General features: G+C 43.3%; 1 protein-coding gene across 5 annotated transcripts in view; it reads right to left on the bottom strand.

Annotated features, from left to right (window-relative positions):
• chd6 (chromodomain helicase DNA binding protein 6) overlaps window positions 1-15,522 on the bottom strand; it is a 162,258-nt gene that overhangs the window by 10,967 nt on the left and 135,769 nt on the right. For 3 of the 5 annotated variants that reach the window (XM_031277203.2, XM_031277200.2, XM_031277202.2), the window contains 9 exons: window positions 12,848-13,220; window positions 11,461-11,669; window positions 10,545-10,619; window positions 9,982-10,079; window positions 7,462-8,286; window positions 5,427-5,675; window positions 3,958-4,279; window positions 1,817-3,298; window positions 538-689 (listed from right to left, as the gene is read on the bottom strand). In XM_031277203.2, coding sequence (XP_031133063.1) covers window positions 538-689; window positions 1,817-3,298; window positions 3,958-4,279; window positions 5,427-5,675; window positions 7,462-8,286; window positions 9,982-10,079; window positions 10,545-10,619; window positions 11,461-11,669; window positions 12,848-13,220 — 3,785 coding nt within the window. The remainder of the gene's footprint in view (window positions 1-537; window positions 690-1,816; window positions 3,299-3,957; window positions 4,280-5,426; window positions 5,676-7,461; window positions 8,287-9,981; window positions 10,080-10,544; window positions 10,620-11,460; window positions 11,670-12,847; window positions 13,221-15,522) is intronic. The other 2 variants (XM_031277204.2, XM_031277205.2) reach the window with 2 other exon arrangements.

Here is a 15,522-nt window from a genome sequence, read left to right as displayed (position 1 = left end):
ATGTAATTCTAAGACATATGATGGTTATGAGGAACCAGTTCAAATAAAGCAAACTTGCTAAAAGAGGAACAACACGCTGTATTCACTAACAAAACAACTTTTTCCAGCTGTTCCAGCATTGTATGTTCGTATGGGACCACGCTCACGACCCACAACACCTACTCTAGATTTCATCGCTGCTGCCGGCCGGCAGTGTAGCTACTAGTTCATCCCCCATTAATGTTAAACCCTAACCCCCCTGTCTTCTTACAGCAAAAAATACAACAACTTGTGGCTGCATGGTGACACGATATCAGGGGGAGAAATAATAGAATGTGACCATTTTTGGCTGAAAATCATTAAGAGCTAAAAGGGAAAAGAAGGACATTTAAAAAAGAAAAAAACAATTGCCTGTAGCTCATGGTATAGTACGTTTTGTTGCTGAAAAAAAAAGGTTTTCTTGCATAGATTGGAGGAATACGCTTAGTAGTTAACATCTGCAGCTAAAACAAACAAATTCTAGAAACAGACATTTTAGACACAATGACATCACAGTACCTTGGGCCACTCAGAAAACGAGTACAGTGCTTTCTCCTGCAGCAGTTGAGCGATGGTGGGCTCCCGGGTGTCATGGAGGCTGTCAGGGATCTCACACATGGAAATAGGAGCTGCAAACCTGGGGCTGCCTGCGTAACCTTCCACCACGGCCACTGGAGGGGAGGGGGACAGGATGGAGCTCAACAATATGCCTTGTTTGATAGCATTGCATTTTAATTAAATCCTAACAATCACAACAACATTGTGACAACAAGAATGCAAACGTCAGTACACTACGCTTCATGTGGTTTGCAGATAATGTTAGGGCTGCACGATATGAGGAAAATATCTAATTGCGGTTATTTTGACTGTAATGATTTGCAATATTGGAGGGAATTATAATTTTTGTATCATTATTCTCATTTTCATTGAAAAATATTAAAGTACTTTTTTTTTTTTTCAATGCGATTTTTGCGAGGATCTGTCCCAAACAAAGAATTTTTTTTCTTCAGTCTGAATGATAGGATTTGTAGGCTGGAACATGCAGCACCACAATATTAAATTCAGAATGGTTTGACACATATTTTGCCTTTAACAAATATTTGCCAAGTTTGGTCAGCTGGAACTCGTGATGGGAATTACTCTTCGTCTAGACCGCAAACATATCGCCAGCATCGCGCTCGCGCGTCGGCAGCGTTCACGCAACACTGAAGCGTCCATCAAACCCCCCCCCTTAATAATCCTATAGGCTCTGATTACACAATACAGAATCAATAAATGAACAGCAATGAAGGAGAAAACATCAGAGCCAATCAAATCTAAGAACATGTTCAGATAATTAGAAAAATAAAGATAATATGACAAAAGTTTAAAGGAACACGCCGACTTATTGGGACTTTAGCTTATTCACCGTATGCCCCAGAGTTAGATAAGTCCCACTGCTACTTCTGCTACTTGGGCGGAGTGATTTGCTTGCAGTACCTGAGAAGCCCCGTAGTGAGGAGCAGAGAGTAGCAGTGCTTCGTCTTTCTGAGAATATAGTTACCAGTTTATATACGGTTAGAAGATGGCTGTGTCTCATGTAACCTTGTCATTTGTACACGCTGTGACTATACAAATCACAACATGTAAATAGGAAAATGGTTGTTGTGGCTAGTTGGAGCCGGTTACCTCCAGGATCTGTGCTAAGCTAGGCTAGTGGTGTGGGCGTCAGACAGAGTTACGACACGTACAATAACTGGCAGCTTGGATGCGTATTAACCATTTAAAATGGTCGTTCACCAGGTCTGAGTGTTCTCACCTGGTGTAGATGGCCTCTCCTCCTTCACGGGGCCTTTCCCCCCCAGACTCTCCGAGGCGTCCAGCAGCCCGTCTGTCTGCTCCAGCTTCGGGGTCAGGACGGTGCTGTCTGCCTCCAGCAGCTCTCGCTTGGCCTCGGCTTTGATCTGGGGTAGTGCTGTAAACTCCAGGTGCTCCGGCTTTGCCTGGGGTTTGAGCTCAGAGCTGTCTGGGTAGGTCGGGAACTCCAGAGCCTCTGGCTTGGCTTCGGGCTTGATGGCAGAGGTGTCGGGGAAGGCCGTTAACCTTAAATCCTCTGGCTCTGCCTCGGTCTTCAGCTTCGCTCCGTCTGTATACGCAGCGAACTGGAGAGCTACTGGTTTCGCTTCAGATTTGATTTCGGCGCCCTCTGAGTAGGCGGCGAACTGGAGGACTTCGGGTTTACGGTCCAAGCTCTCAGGCTTCATGGGAAGGCTTAGATCTTCGGCTTTAGTCTCCGGCGTTTCTGGTTTGACAGGATAGTCTAACTGCTCAGCTTTGGTCACCACGTTTTCCGACTTCACGCAGTAGGAAAGGAATTTTCCATGTTTGAATTCGGAGCTGTCAGGGTAGACATCGACAGCCGTCTCCGTCTTGGTCTCCTCTACCTTGACTGGCAGCTCCAGCTGCTGTGGTTTCTTCTCACCACCTCGGTCTGATAACAGAGAAAATGTAAGATCAGACGGCTTTGTGTCAATACTGTTTGCAGGGAGAGTCGGGGCAATTTTGATTTCATTTTGCTCGAGCAGATTGTCTTTGTTGTCCAGGTGAAGGGAGAATGTCAGGACTCGATTCTTACAGTCCCTGCTGCCGTCTGGCGAGTTCAGATCGTCAACTGTACCTTCGTAGTTTGCCTGATCCATGGAGACTTCCGTTTTGACTCCGGCGTCGCCGCCGTCACTCGTGGTGGTGCTTTCATCAGACTTTGATGCAGCTGTGGGGGATGGGACCGAGGCAGTAGGGCAGGAGGGCTGCGCGTATTCCGAGTAAACGCTCTGCAGCACCATCTCGTTGGGTTTGACGTCGAGTTGGTTCGCTGCCGTTTCATCGCGGGGTCCAACCACTGCGACATCCATGAGAGAAACATGATCCATCTGCCCTTCAGAGATCTCGTCCACTTGATCTGCCAGGTCTGCGCACTCCGCTGGACCATCCTCTCCAGCTGCGCTGCCCATCAATGTTTCAGTGTCAAGAGAGTTTTCCTCCACCGTCTGATACAGGATCAACCCGCCCACTTCCTCTCCAGGCTCTTCAATAGACTCAGGACACGCGAGGCTACCCTCCTGTCCCAGCTTCCCGAGATACGGATGCACGTCTCGCGGCAACTCCACTTTATGCTCTGCCTGGTCGAAGCTCTCCTGAAAGTCTTGCTCGTCCTGTTCTCCAAGGCCCGGCTCTGGCACGATCCCGTCCAACTGTGGCACTTCCATGGGTGGATCCATGACTCCCAAACTTCGGTCTGCGCCTGTGAGGATAAGTTTATTGAAATGTATTGATTTACATTCAATTTACATTGTGTACAACAAAACAAAAATGACACAAACAAATATGAAATCACACTCATTTTACAAAAAATATCTAATTGCGATTATTATTATTATTTTTTTTTGGGGCTTTTTTATGGCCGTTAATCAACAGGACAGCTTGAAGAGAGGGAAGGGGAGAGAAAGGGGGGACGACATGCAGCAAAGGGCCGCGCGTCGGATTTGAACCCGGGCCGCTGCCAAGGACTCACCCTACATGGGGCGCACACTCTACTGGGTGAGCTGGAGGTCGCCCCTAATTGCGATTATTTTGACTGATATTGCGATATGATTCACGATATTGGAGGGAATGATCATTTTTGTACCATTATTCTCATTTTCATTGAAAATTAAAAGAAATGAAAAAAAGATTATGGTGTGATTTGTGCGAGGATCTGTACCAAACAAATATTTTTTTCCTTTAGTCTGTAGAATAGGATTTGTAGGCCGGGACGTCTCTGCAACACAATACTTCATTCAGAATGGGTTGACACATATTTTGATACAATTGTGATTAATTGTGCAGTCCTACTATCTACCACCCCTTACAGCCACTTAGTTTTGGGATCCATCGTAAACACTAGCAGTATTTTTGACATACCTTGGTCTGCATCACACTCCTCTCCTCCCAGACAGTGATCGCTTTGTTTTTCCAAGTTGTGCTCCATGGCGGCCCTGGACAAGTCTTCCACTTCTTCTTCCTCCTTGTCATCAAACTGAAACCCTACGCCTACTTCCTGGCCTTCTCCTCCCTCCACAGGATTGGCCAGGCTCTCGGCGACGTCGGAGTGGCCCAGCCTATCCTGCGGCTCGTGGCCAGTGATGCCAGACAGAGAGAGGGGAGGAGGGGGGACGTAGGGAGGAGGGGGGCTCGCCGACAGGTCCGTTTGATCTGCGCTGGGTTCCTCGCTCACACCAATGTCCTGAATGCAGAAAACAAAAGGGTCTTGAGTTATTGAGTTATGGTTTTAAAAAAAAAAAATGCTGATTACAAAGGGTTAACGCATTGTAATTAAAAACAAACAAAGTATATGTTTTTCTTTGTATGTATGAAGACTTTAGTTTGATGTAAATGATACCAGTGGAACATGATTTATCCCATTGATCGTCAGTGTGATTATTTTACTTGCGATTTTGCATAAATTTGAAATATATATATCGGAAAAAATATTACTCTTAAAATAACACAGACTTGCTCAGTTCACCGTGGTCTTCTTTTAACAGCTGGTGTTTTCTCTCATTAGTTAAACATTTCCATAATGTTAACAGCCAGAGAGAGCCAAAGGCCTCAGTGCTCGGCACAAAGCCATTCTAATATGTTTATCACAGTTCTCTTGAAGCAGTCCTGGCCCAGACTCACGTTAGTCACAGTTGAAGTACGACCCATTCATTTCATTTCTTCACTGAAAGGATAGCTTGATCTATTTTGAAAACCTGCCTGACTATCCTGATACTTTAGCTACTTTTGAAGATGCCCCGTCTTCTCAGTACACCCACTTTACTTATAACGAATTTCACAGAACCACTGGCTTGTTTGTCCATTGCCTGTCCCATTGAAAACATCACTATACGGACGTTTATTTCAGATTTGATATGATTAAGGCATGTTGTTAATGTTACCCTGATGGCACATGATACAAAAACCAACCTTAAAGTAGAGCTGTAACAATTCCAAATTTTACTGTACAATGTACTGTCTCAGAAATAATTGCAATTGAAATAATATAATTGTCTCTTTCAGTCAAATTAAAAAAATATTTATTAATGTATTTATTTTTTAAAAGATAAAGTTTTGAATGAATCCCAGGATACATCTTTTGGTTATATCTCTGTTATGTGACCCAGATAATGTAATAACACAGGTAAACAGCCTATGAAGTAAACCACACCTCTTTGTTAACTTAAAACATTGTATTTTTTTCTTCAATGAACCTAACATTTGACAAAACCACCAACAGTCCCTTAGGACCTCAGCTAATGTTGGCAATTATTTGCGGTTAAACAAAGAAAACGGCGATTATGTAAAAATATTGCGATTAGACAATTATGTAATCATTGTTACAGGCCTACCTTGAAGAGCATATAACTTGAGGACAGCGGCTCCACAGAATCTCCTGCAGACGGGTGGGAGGGGGAGGATGAGGGTGGAAGGCCCAGACACTCCTCCAGAGTTCCCCCTTCCTCCCCTCCCCGGTCTCCCCCCTGGGCCTCCTCGTCCTCCAGGAAGCCGGCCTCCAGAGTGGGAGGACCCAGGATGGGATCCGATTCATTGAACATGTGGTGAGCTGGACTGGAGTGGTCCGTGCCGTCCCAGGGAGCCTGCAGGGGCAAAGGGGATGGATGCGTGAAAGATGATGATGCACACAAATGTGGATTTGTCATCATTTTCTCACGTACCACAGACTAAACCAGGGGAAGGCCACCTGCAGCTCCACAGTTTACAGACTAAACCAGTGGCTCCCTGTGGCTTTGACAAAAAGTTAAATGGAAATGAATAATAGTTATTTTTTTAACATTTTAAATTTAAAGGTGCCCTTTTTTTTTTTTTTTTTTTTTTTTAAATATGTTAAGTCCATATGTGTTATGTGGTGAATGTGAAAATGAATGGCTACCTCCTCTGTCAGCTCTAGCCACTGAAAAGAAATAAGCGGAGAAATCAGGCCAGTTACAAAAGCTGGTCAGTCTGACGTGGTGTTGCCTTAGCTCATTACTATTCATGAGCTCGCCCAGTGGCGCTGGGTAAAGGATGCTGATAGCCAGGCTCTCATTGGCTAGCTGTTAGCCAATCAGAGTCAAGCAGCTTAGCTCGTTGAATATTAATGAGAACTGGCACAAATCGAGCCGAGTCTTCCTGCAGGCTTTCTATACCACGCTAGAATGGCCTGAAACAAGGTAACCAAGGCATTTTTTCCACAAAAAAATGTTACAGAGTCCATGGTAGAACTTCAGACATTACCACAAAGTAATGAAATACGTGTGGCAGGGCACCTTTAATTTATTATTGTTGCAGGCCTAAAGTGATTCTTACATTCTCCATTTAGGCTACATAACAAATTCAGTCAACTAAAATGTGCGTCATAGCCTACGTACAGCCAGGCACCTTATCCTCTAAAATTTTGAGTTTCCATAGACTAGATATGGGTACAAAACCAAAAAAGAAAAGTATGAATGATTAGTGCGTAGACAGATTAATTTGCTTTAACCGCCAAAGCTGATGGCTTACCGCTTACTGCATGATCTGCAGCTAGGAATTGGCAAACATCAAAAAATGTATTATAAAAGACATTTCCAGAACAAGCAGATCAGACACTGCATTTGCTTAAAGTACTCAGCTGGGTATGAGAGAAAGAGAGACTTTCAGAAGCGGACCAGAGCAAATGTACTTTTAAGAATTGGATCAAATCTCCAAACTCCACTACTGCTGCTGCTAGTTTGTAAATTGTGATTGTTCAGAGAATTAAAAGGACGCCTCTCCGCAAAGACCGTCAAAGACAGGGCCATTAAAACTGCAACAAACATCACCATATTAATACATGCTCATTTAGAACCATTAGTAATGTTGACAGGCTAACTGACACTTACATCAGGACCAAAACCTCACGCCACAAAAACTTCTTCCCCTCTGCAGTCAGCCTCACAAACAAGGCCCCTGACCCACCCATCCCTAGTCACATCTGCACTAACCTTCATCCTGGAATATACATCTGCCCATGCACCCATTCAGTCTCTTTTTTTCCTTATGCAACAGTTATTTTGTATGTATATATTGTATGTATGTATGTTTGTATGTATATTGTATGTATGTATATATTTGTTTCTGTATTTATTGTTTATTTCATATTCATGTTTAATATGTTTGTTTGTTTATGTATGCACCATTCACCAAGGCAAATTCCACATTAAGTGTAACTTGTTGTGGCAATGAAACCTTTTCTAATTCTGATTCTAAATGAACTGTGTTATTATTAGAATTGAATATGTTTGCGGCTCCAGACACATTTCTTTTAATTTGTTTGGGTCAAAAAACGGCTCTTTTGACTGTAAAGGTGGCTGACCCCTGGACTGTTTGAATAAGGAGAATACCGATTTAAAGCACAGTGTGTACCTGTAACTGATCCAGCTCCACTGATGGCGCCATCAGGCCCGTTTCCTCTGAGGAGCCCTGCTCACCTACAAGCACGTCACTCCTTAGTTTCAAATCGAGGTCCGTTCCCCCCACGCCGTACGAGTTGAGCATGCTCTGGCCTCCCGTGGCCGAATTGAACGGGAAACCGTTGAGGGCATCTTTGGACGCCTTCCCTCCGTGTAGGGCATCTGCAGACAGGGGGTCGTGCTGTAGCGCGCCCAGCTCCAGGGTGTCATCCAGAGCGGGACAGTCGAGGAAATCTCCCCGGGAGCCAGGAACTATTCCCAGACTGGGGGAGGCGGAATTTTGGGCATCCAGTGGCAGAGGGTGGAGGTGAGGGTGAGAGGAGGATGAAGAGGAAGGAGAAGGAGCCGATGGAGGCACAGAGTGATGCTGGTGGTGGGGGTGGTGGTGAGAGGACTGGTGGGGATACTCGGGGGGCTGAGGGGAGTGGCGACCCAGACCTGAGTCATACAGGCAGCAGTGAGGAAGAGGCAGCTGCGGATTAGACGAGGACGATGAAGAAGTGATGCTAGAGTGAGTCACCAAGCCCGGGTGGTGAGGGTGGTGGTGGTGGCTCTGGGGGTGAAGATGAGCTGGGTGCCCCCTGACGTAGTTCCTGTGAGCTTCCAGGAAGCTCAGCTGGGGGTCGTTCAGGATGTAGAAGTCGGTGCGGCTCAGGCCGTGGCGCGCCGCCCCGATCAGGAGGTCGCGGTCGTGTTTGCCAGACTCCCACCAGACTGGAAGGTAGAGGGAGGGGCGGCACAGCTGGAGGCGGGCCGAGAGCAACGGGTGACGGAGAACCTGAGGGAAGGAAGGAGTTCAGGAGAGCAGGAAGGCACAAGGTGTGAGTGTAAAATATTAGAGATATAAAGAATAAATGTAAAGTTCCATGAAATCTATCAACACAACACGGCCCTAAGAAAATTCTTTCTGTTTGCTTTAACCCCTTGAACTCTAGGCTTTCCCCCCCCCCCCATTCCCTTTATGTACTGGCTCGGTCACAGTTACAACATGACTTACAGGGTTTCTGCAGGTTTCACCAAGTCAAATGGAAGACTTTTTAAGAACATTATGAATGAAATTTAAGATCTATACAATGACATTAAAAGAAAAAAACATCAGATGTCTGAGTCCGGAAACATCGTCTGAAACAATTTACCGATGTCCTCATTCATATTATAGTCTGATGTCTAGCTACCGTGTGGAGAAGCCGAGCACCTCCGCTCTTAGTGTTGGCTCGGATCCAAAAGCGACACAGAGGTCCCTTACGGGAGTTGCGAAGCTGCTCTGTGGGTCTTGCCTAGACAGTATATTAAGACCTGTTTAAAATGATTTAAAGCTAAAGTGCGTAGCTTCTGTCTCCCCCCATGAGGAATTCTAAGTAATGACAACAACGCTGTCGGCGCGTCCACATGACACTGGTACACAGTTGCTAGTAGCCAAGGAGGACACGGAGGATTAAAAAAACATGATGGACTCTTCAGAAGAGGTCGTTATCTTCACTCAAACTACACCATTTTGTAAACATAGCCATACTGAGAAATACAGAGATAGTTGTGTGGGGCTGATAGTCTTAATCAGCTTTGTAGCAACTCATTTGGCGATGGCTTGAACGTAACAGACGTTCATTAATATCAAAAAGTTACGCGCTAATGCTTTGAGACCTAGAACACAATACTTCAGCGAATTTAAGACTTTTGAAAGACTACAATTTAGATTTCGTAATTTAAGACTTTTTAGGACCCCGCTGAAACCCTGCCTTGGTAAATGTCATGGCTAGGTTAGGCTATGCGAGTGGTTTGTTCTAGGCGCAGTTTTATGACAAAGTTTGACGCACACTGAAAGTTTTGGTCTTTTTTTTGCATGCATGTTCACAGGTTTCCAAGACACAGCAAATATCTGAATAAGAATAGATAAAGTGTCCATTTCCTGGCATCTCTCTAGTGAAGACTGATAATAAAGGCATAACATAACATCTTATTGTTTTACTTTTTTTTTTTAGCACTGCCAGCACAGTTCCCATCATGCCTTGGGTGATGCAAACAGGATACAACGAGTTAGCTGCACCTGAGCGCCAACTTTCAGTCTGACGCTGTTTACATTTTGGAGAATCTAAGGCACTGCACTGAAACTACGAATGTACAAACAACTGGATCCCTTTTGTAGAAAACTAATCTTAAAAAATGATTATTATGAGGCAAAATATTAGGGTGTAGGAAGTTTTTTTTATATGAATTCTAGATAGATTTATGGATGTCTATCTTCACCAGACTTTGTAGTTTTATTTATGACACTAGAAGAAAGGAGCTACTTCTCACACAACATGCATCGATCAGAAGCTACAGATAAAAAGCCGAGAGATAAATAAAGTTCATGTGCGTCCATCAATGCACTCTGCTCTCTTGTGTTGAAGATGAACTTTGAAGTCAATTTTTCTGAGTCGCAACAGTGAAAACTGGTATTAATGATGAAGCTTTGTTCCTACAAAGAGCCCACCTGCTCTCTGATCTTCCGGAGCAGCTCGATGCGGTATAAAGTACGGGCAGCTCTCTCTTCGGTCAGAGGCTCCACCAACACAGCGGGATCCACCAGCCCTGGAGGAAACCAGAGGGAAGGCCAGAGGGAGGGAGGGAGGGAGAGAGAGAGAGAGAGAGAGAGAGAGAGAGAGTCAACATTAAGCAGTGGCAGTGAGACGCATGGAGAAGGTAGGTGAGATGCAGAGATGAAGGTAGTGAGAGGAGTAACTTCAAGTGTGTTTGTATGTGCAGGAGTCAGCCCTGTCTTTGAGTGTGATGTACATCCTCCTGTCACCAATCAGAAAAATGTTTCCAGATCCTGATGTTTTTTTTAACATTAAAATGTGCAATTTGTGGCAAATAAAAACTCAGTTTAAATTCATTTCACAGGTCACATTTATGACGATACACATTTCACATGTTGTAATATGTCCTTACACTCATTAACATTATTTTTTTTTTTGTTTATATTTTTCTCAAACTATCGAGTTTAGGTCTCAACTGAATGTACTGAACTGTAAATGAACTGTCAATAAAGATCACCTGAATCCTCCCACCAGCATGGGGCAGTAATGTTCCCCAGGAACGAGGTCCCCAGGAGGGACATGAGGGCTGCAGCTACACCCCAATGACAACATTAACTTGTAAATAATAATACAGTGTTGGACTTGTATTTATGATGTAAAAAAAACAACAAAAAAAACAGCTAACTGTGGCTATTAAAACAAAGCAGGAAGCTCGAAGGTGTTTGAAGCCCCCAACGTCGCCTTCCAGGCAGCTAACCCTAACCATAACCATTGCCGCGCTGCCTGGAAGGCGACGTTGGGGGCTTCAAACACCAAACAGGAACCCTGAGCTTCCTGTTTTAATAACCACATTAACAAGGTAAATTAAATTAGCACAGTTTCTTCAAGTTCAGGCCATGCCCGTCATGTTTAAATAGCACATGTGACCACACACACACACACACACACACACACACACACACACACACACACACACACACACACACACACACACACACGGCTGAAGGATTAATCGTTTTCAAATCGAAAGCCATTTGAAAGAATGTGATTAGCTAATCGTGAAGACTGCTATTCATCAAATGTGCATTTGTAGGTGAATGTTTGGTGTAACATTTGGTTTAACATTATTTATTCCTCTTTTTAGTATTATATTTACTGTTTTTTTTAAAGATAAATGCTGGAATAATGTTACATATCCCTTATTACTGGAAATTAATTTATCTATTTATGTTCTTCGCATAAAAATATATTTTGATGGCGTCTCATGTTCTAATGTTCCATGACATGTTTTATCTGTTACACAGACGATATTGAACTTTAGCTAAACTTAAAATAAAAATTGCAAATCTAATCGTAATCGCAATATCTGGCAGAAAAATCGCAATTAGAGTCTTTCTTTAATCGTTCAGCCCTAACACACACTCGCACAATACCTTCTTCCTTCCTTGGAGGCAGTTTGCAGGCCGTCCTACACATGTTGACGAAGGAGTTGAAGTATTTCTCCAGACTCTCGTCCGTCTTCCTCTCCAGTCGGGCCAGCGCTCTGAACTGGGACCAGTCGAAGGACTTCCTCTCTGGGTCGTACACCACCCCGAATGATGACACGGTGCGGTAAAAATCAGCTTGCTCTCGACGAGTCCACCTAAAACATGGACAGAAGGGCAGATATGATGTTTCAAGTATCATATTCATGCAGTGGACAGCCATGCTGAAGGTCTAGATTAGGATTGTTTAAGGAGAGCAAAGCAAAGTTCATCAAAATGATGATGGAAGATGGAATGCCTGCACTTCAAGACAACCTGCCGTACGTATATTTTATACAAAGATGCCACAAGAGGTTGTTTTGAATACAAACATTTACAGAACTCCTGCCTTGTAAAAAAGAAAAGAAAGAAAAAACATATTTGTAGCGTCTTCTACCAATTACTCAGCCTAGTCTTTAAATCAAAAACCGGTTCCAAGAAGTTTGTGTTGCACTATTGAAAGTTGTCTGAAGGGCATTTTGTGGGTTAGGGTTAGGATCATTGTGGTGCTGCAGAGATGTCATTTTCTGGGATTTGGGGTGTTATTTTGTGTCTCTGGTGCTTCCACACGCATACAAACTTGGAAAAAAAAAACATCTATGCTGTTTTGAGTGAGATACGGGTTTCTGAATGTCTTCTGCCTTCAGTCTGTGAGCTGTTCAAAATCGGCTGGGCTTTTTACATCACTAGCCTGCTACAACACACACTAGTTCACCATAATCTACAAAAGAACTACTTACATGTCCCTATTCTGCAGGTATTCCACGCAAAGTTGGAAGTGAGCCCTCATTTAGAAGAAGTCTCCCGGCTAATCCTGCCTTGTACTACTGAAGTTGTAGAAACAAACAGCTAGCTAGATAATATGATCTTACCTAGCTACTGCTCATGTGCAACTGCCAACAAAGATGTTACAGCAGTGAGATGTCTCACTCTGTAGCTAAAACAGAGACCTGAACACAGGGTGAAAAGAGGAGCTGCAGCAATGTGCAGTACAACAAAAATATGATGTTTTTTTTTTATTAAACCATGTAAACCTATTCTGATACAACCTCAAAATAGTTATGAACCTGAAAATGAGCATAATATGGCCACTTTAAAATATTTGTCAATGAAAATTAGAATAATTATAGAAAAATTATCATTCCCTCCAATATCTTAAATCATATCACATTTGCAATATCAGTCAAAAATAATCGCAATTAGATATTTTCCTCATATCGTGCAACCCTAACACTGATAGAATATTGATCTTAAAACAGCTGATACTGATAGTATGGAGTATGTCCAACATGGTTACCTTCTCTGCCACTCCAGGAACAAGGGGTCGGGTTCCGTGGCGACCACCGAGCACCGCCTGAGCTCCTCGCCCAGCTGCCACGCCAGCGGCCCGGCGGTGTGATGACTGTGAGCGGCTCCGGCCCCTCCCATCCCCATGCCGACGAGGCCGTCGTGGAGCAGGAAGTCGTGTCGGAGCAGCGGTTCGCGGCGCAGCGTGAAGCGCTGGTAGGCGGTGATCAGGCGGCGTAAACGGGCCGTCAGGGCGGGGCCAGTGGGCCAGAGGGGCCGGGCTTGGACCACATGGAGAGACGCCACCCCAGTCCCTGTTCCCGTTGTCGTCGTGGTGACCAATGTCGCATCCTGGGCGCACAAGTCACCTGACATCTGGGAGTCTGTGGGGGATAGAAATTATGTTTCTCAGAGTCAGGGATACTGGGAATGTTAAGCACATTATTACATCAAATGTGCTACAAGGACTATGTGAAGTTTAAAAAAAAAAAAAATCCTTTCTTAAATCCTTTAATACCGCTACCTATAAAATAATAGTTTTGGTACCTAAACAATACTTTTTCTGATGCCTTACTTTAAATAAAATAGACATGTTTTCCTACAATCTCCTTTTTTATATTTAACACAATAAGCCAAAACCTTTGTCTTAACACAAAGCAGCCGTACAAGGCCTTTTTACTCCTACATTTTGCAAACTAATCATTTAAATAAGGAAATATCTCGTCAAAAAGTAGCGCAAGTAAACAAGACTAAGAATTTAGGTTTCTCTTTGTGAGAGGTTTAAACTCTAAAACATAGAATCCAGAATGTATTAAATAAAAGATTTCATTCAGCTTGGATTTGAACAGATCCTGAAATTCTCACTATAAACTACACAACTAATGAGCTAGAAATTGCCAATAACAGATCAATAAAATAGGTAGATTGGGCTCTATTACCTACAGCTGGCCTGAGGTTTTAAAATGTGTAATGTGTCCATCTTTGAAAATATAAACTCATACTCAAAGTACATTTTTGTATGCTTTGAATACGAAAGAAAAGGTTGAAAGAGCACAGACGACTTTTACAATATTACTGTATCTGTTATGTCCCCTCATTTACACCAGAACAGTGGGTAACAAGGTATTTGTATCCAAGTGTTGATGTCTTTCCATGTCTTTCTCCAGAGTGACATTTAGCAATTACAGTAGATGGCCATTAAATGTACCCACTGAGACAGGGAAACTCATTTCAACCGGGGAGCAGCGGTGAAAAGAAGACTTCAGCTGAAAGGTGAAGCGGGTTTAGATATGAACCGTCGTGGGGGAAGCACCTCTTGGACTTAATGGAGGCGGAGATGGAACCCAGTGGAGAGAAATCATATCATTATTGTCTAAAGGGACGTCAGACTCATTAGAGAAAAAAATAATGATTCAGAAGAGTTGAAATGATCGCTTCAAAATACCTTTAAGACTTGCAAATGCCAAGACATTATACAGCTGGCGAATGGGCATGTATTCATGCGTAAGGCTGAGTATCATTCAAAAATATTCAATACCAATACCGTGACGTCTATACCGGTTCCTAAACAATACTTTTTTCAATACCAAATGTATATAAAAAGAAAAGAAATTACAACATTACGGCACAAATCTCTTTATTTATTTTTCAGCTCCTATCGTGTGAGCCCCGTCTCTGCGTAACGTAGTAGTTTTTCCTGCGTGTCTCTACGACGTGTAGTGTAGTATTAGACAGCCAATCAGCAGCTTTATTAGATCTCGATAGAAGCGTGCTGTATGCTATAATGGAAATGTACTAATCTACTAATCTCTTATACCGTTGCTTAGTCTTTCTTCTGAATCTGCCGTTTCTACTCCTATACAAATGTTTCAAACAAAAGTTCTAGACAGGATGTTCTGATGTATGCATGCACTTTTGACCCCCCTCCCCTAACCTTGTTTGGCCTTTCAGTTCTGCCACAACCCTGCCTCTCCTGAAGTACATAAGTACCGAAAGCTTTATTTCAGATCTCACCTATGTATAAGAATTTCTACCACAATGCTTACTGACTCACTGACTCTGATGAGATTTACTCCTCAGGTATTGGTAATTGGGTATTGAATGACGAGGCACTTTTCGATAATCGATACTAAGGAAGATATTCGGTCTGTGCCTAAAAAGTATTGAATCCGGTACACAGCCCTATACATGTGTGTTTATAGATCTTAAAGTGCTCATATTATGCTTTTTGGCTTTTTTCCCTTTTTTGTATTGTGTTATATATCTTTTGTGTGCACGTTATAGGTTTACAAAGGTAAAAAGCCCAAAGTCCACCCCAAAGGGACTTACCATCTCCAACAGAAAACACTGTTCACAAACTGCTCCAAACAGCTCTATTGTAGTCCAGCCTTTACTTCAGAGACGAACGTGCGTCACTTTGTAACACACGTTATAATGCTAGCCTAGCTGCTAGCATGGCACGCTCTCATACTCTGCTTCTGACTGGCTAGTAGTCCTTACCTAGGTACTGAGCATGTGCGACTCCCAACAAAGATGGGACAGAAGTGTGATGTCTCACTCTGTAGCTAAAACAGAGAGCTCAACACAGGGTGAAAAGAGGAGCTGCAGCAATGTGCAGTACAACAAATATATGGTGTTTTTTTGAAAATTAAACCATGTAAACCTAATATAACCTCTAAATACAAT

This window comes from Sander lucioperca, chromosome 6, assembly GCF_008315115.2.
Source record: "Sander lucioperca isolate FBNREF2018 chromosome 6, SLUC_FBN_1.2, whole genome shotgun sequence".
Lineage (NCBI taxonomy): Eukaryota > Metazoa > Chordata > Actinopteri > Perciformes > Percidae > Sander > Sander lucioperca.
The sequence above is the reverse complement of the archived record's forward strand: the minus strand, read 5'-3'. Positions and strand labels throughout refer to the sequence as shown.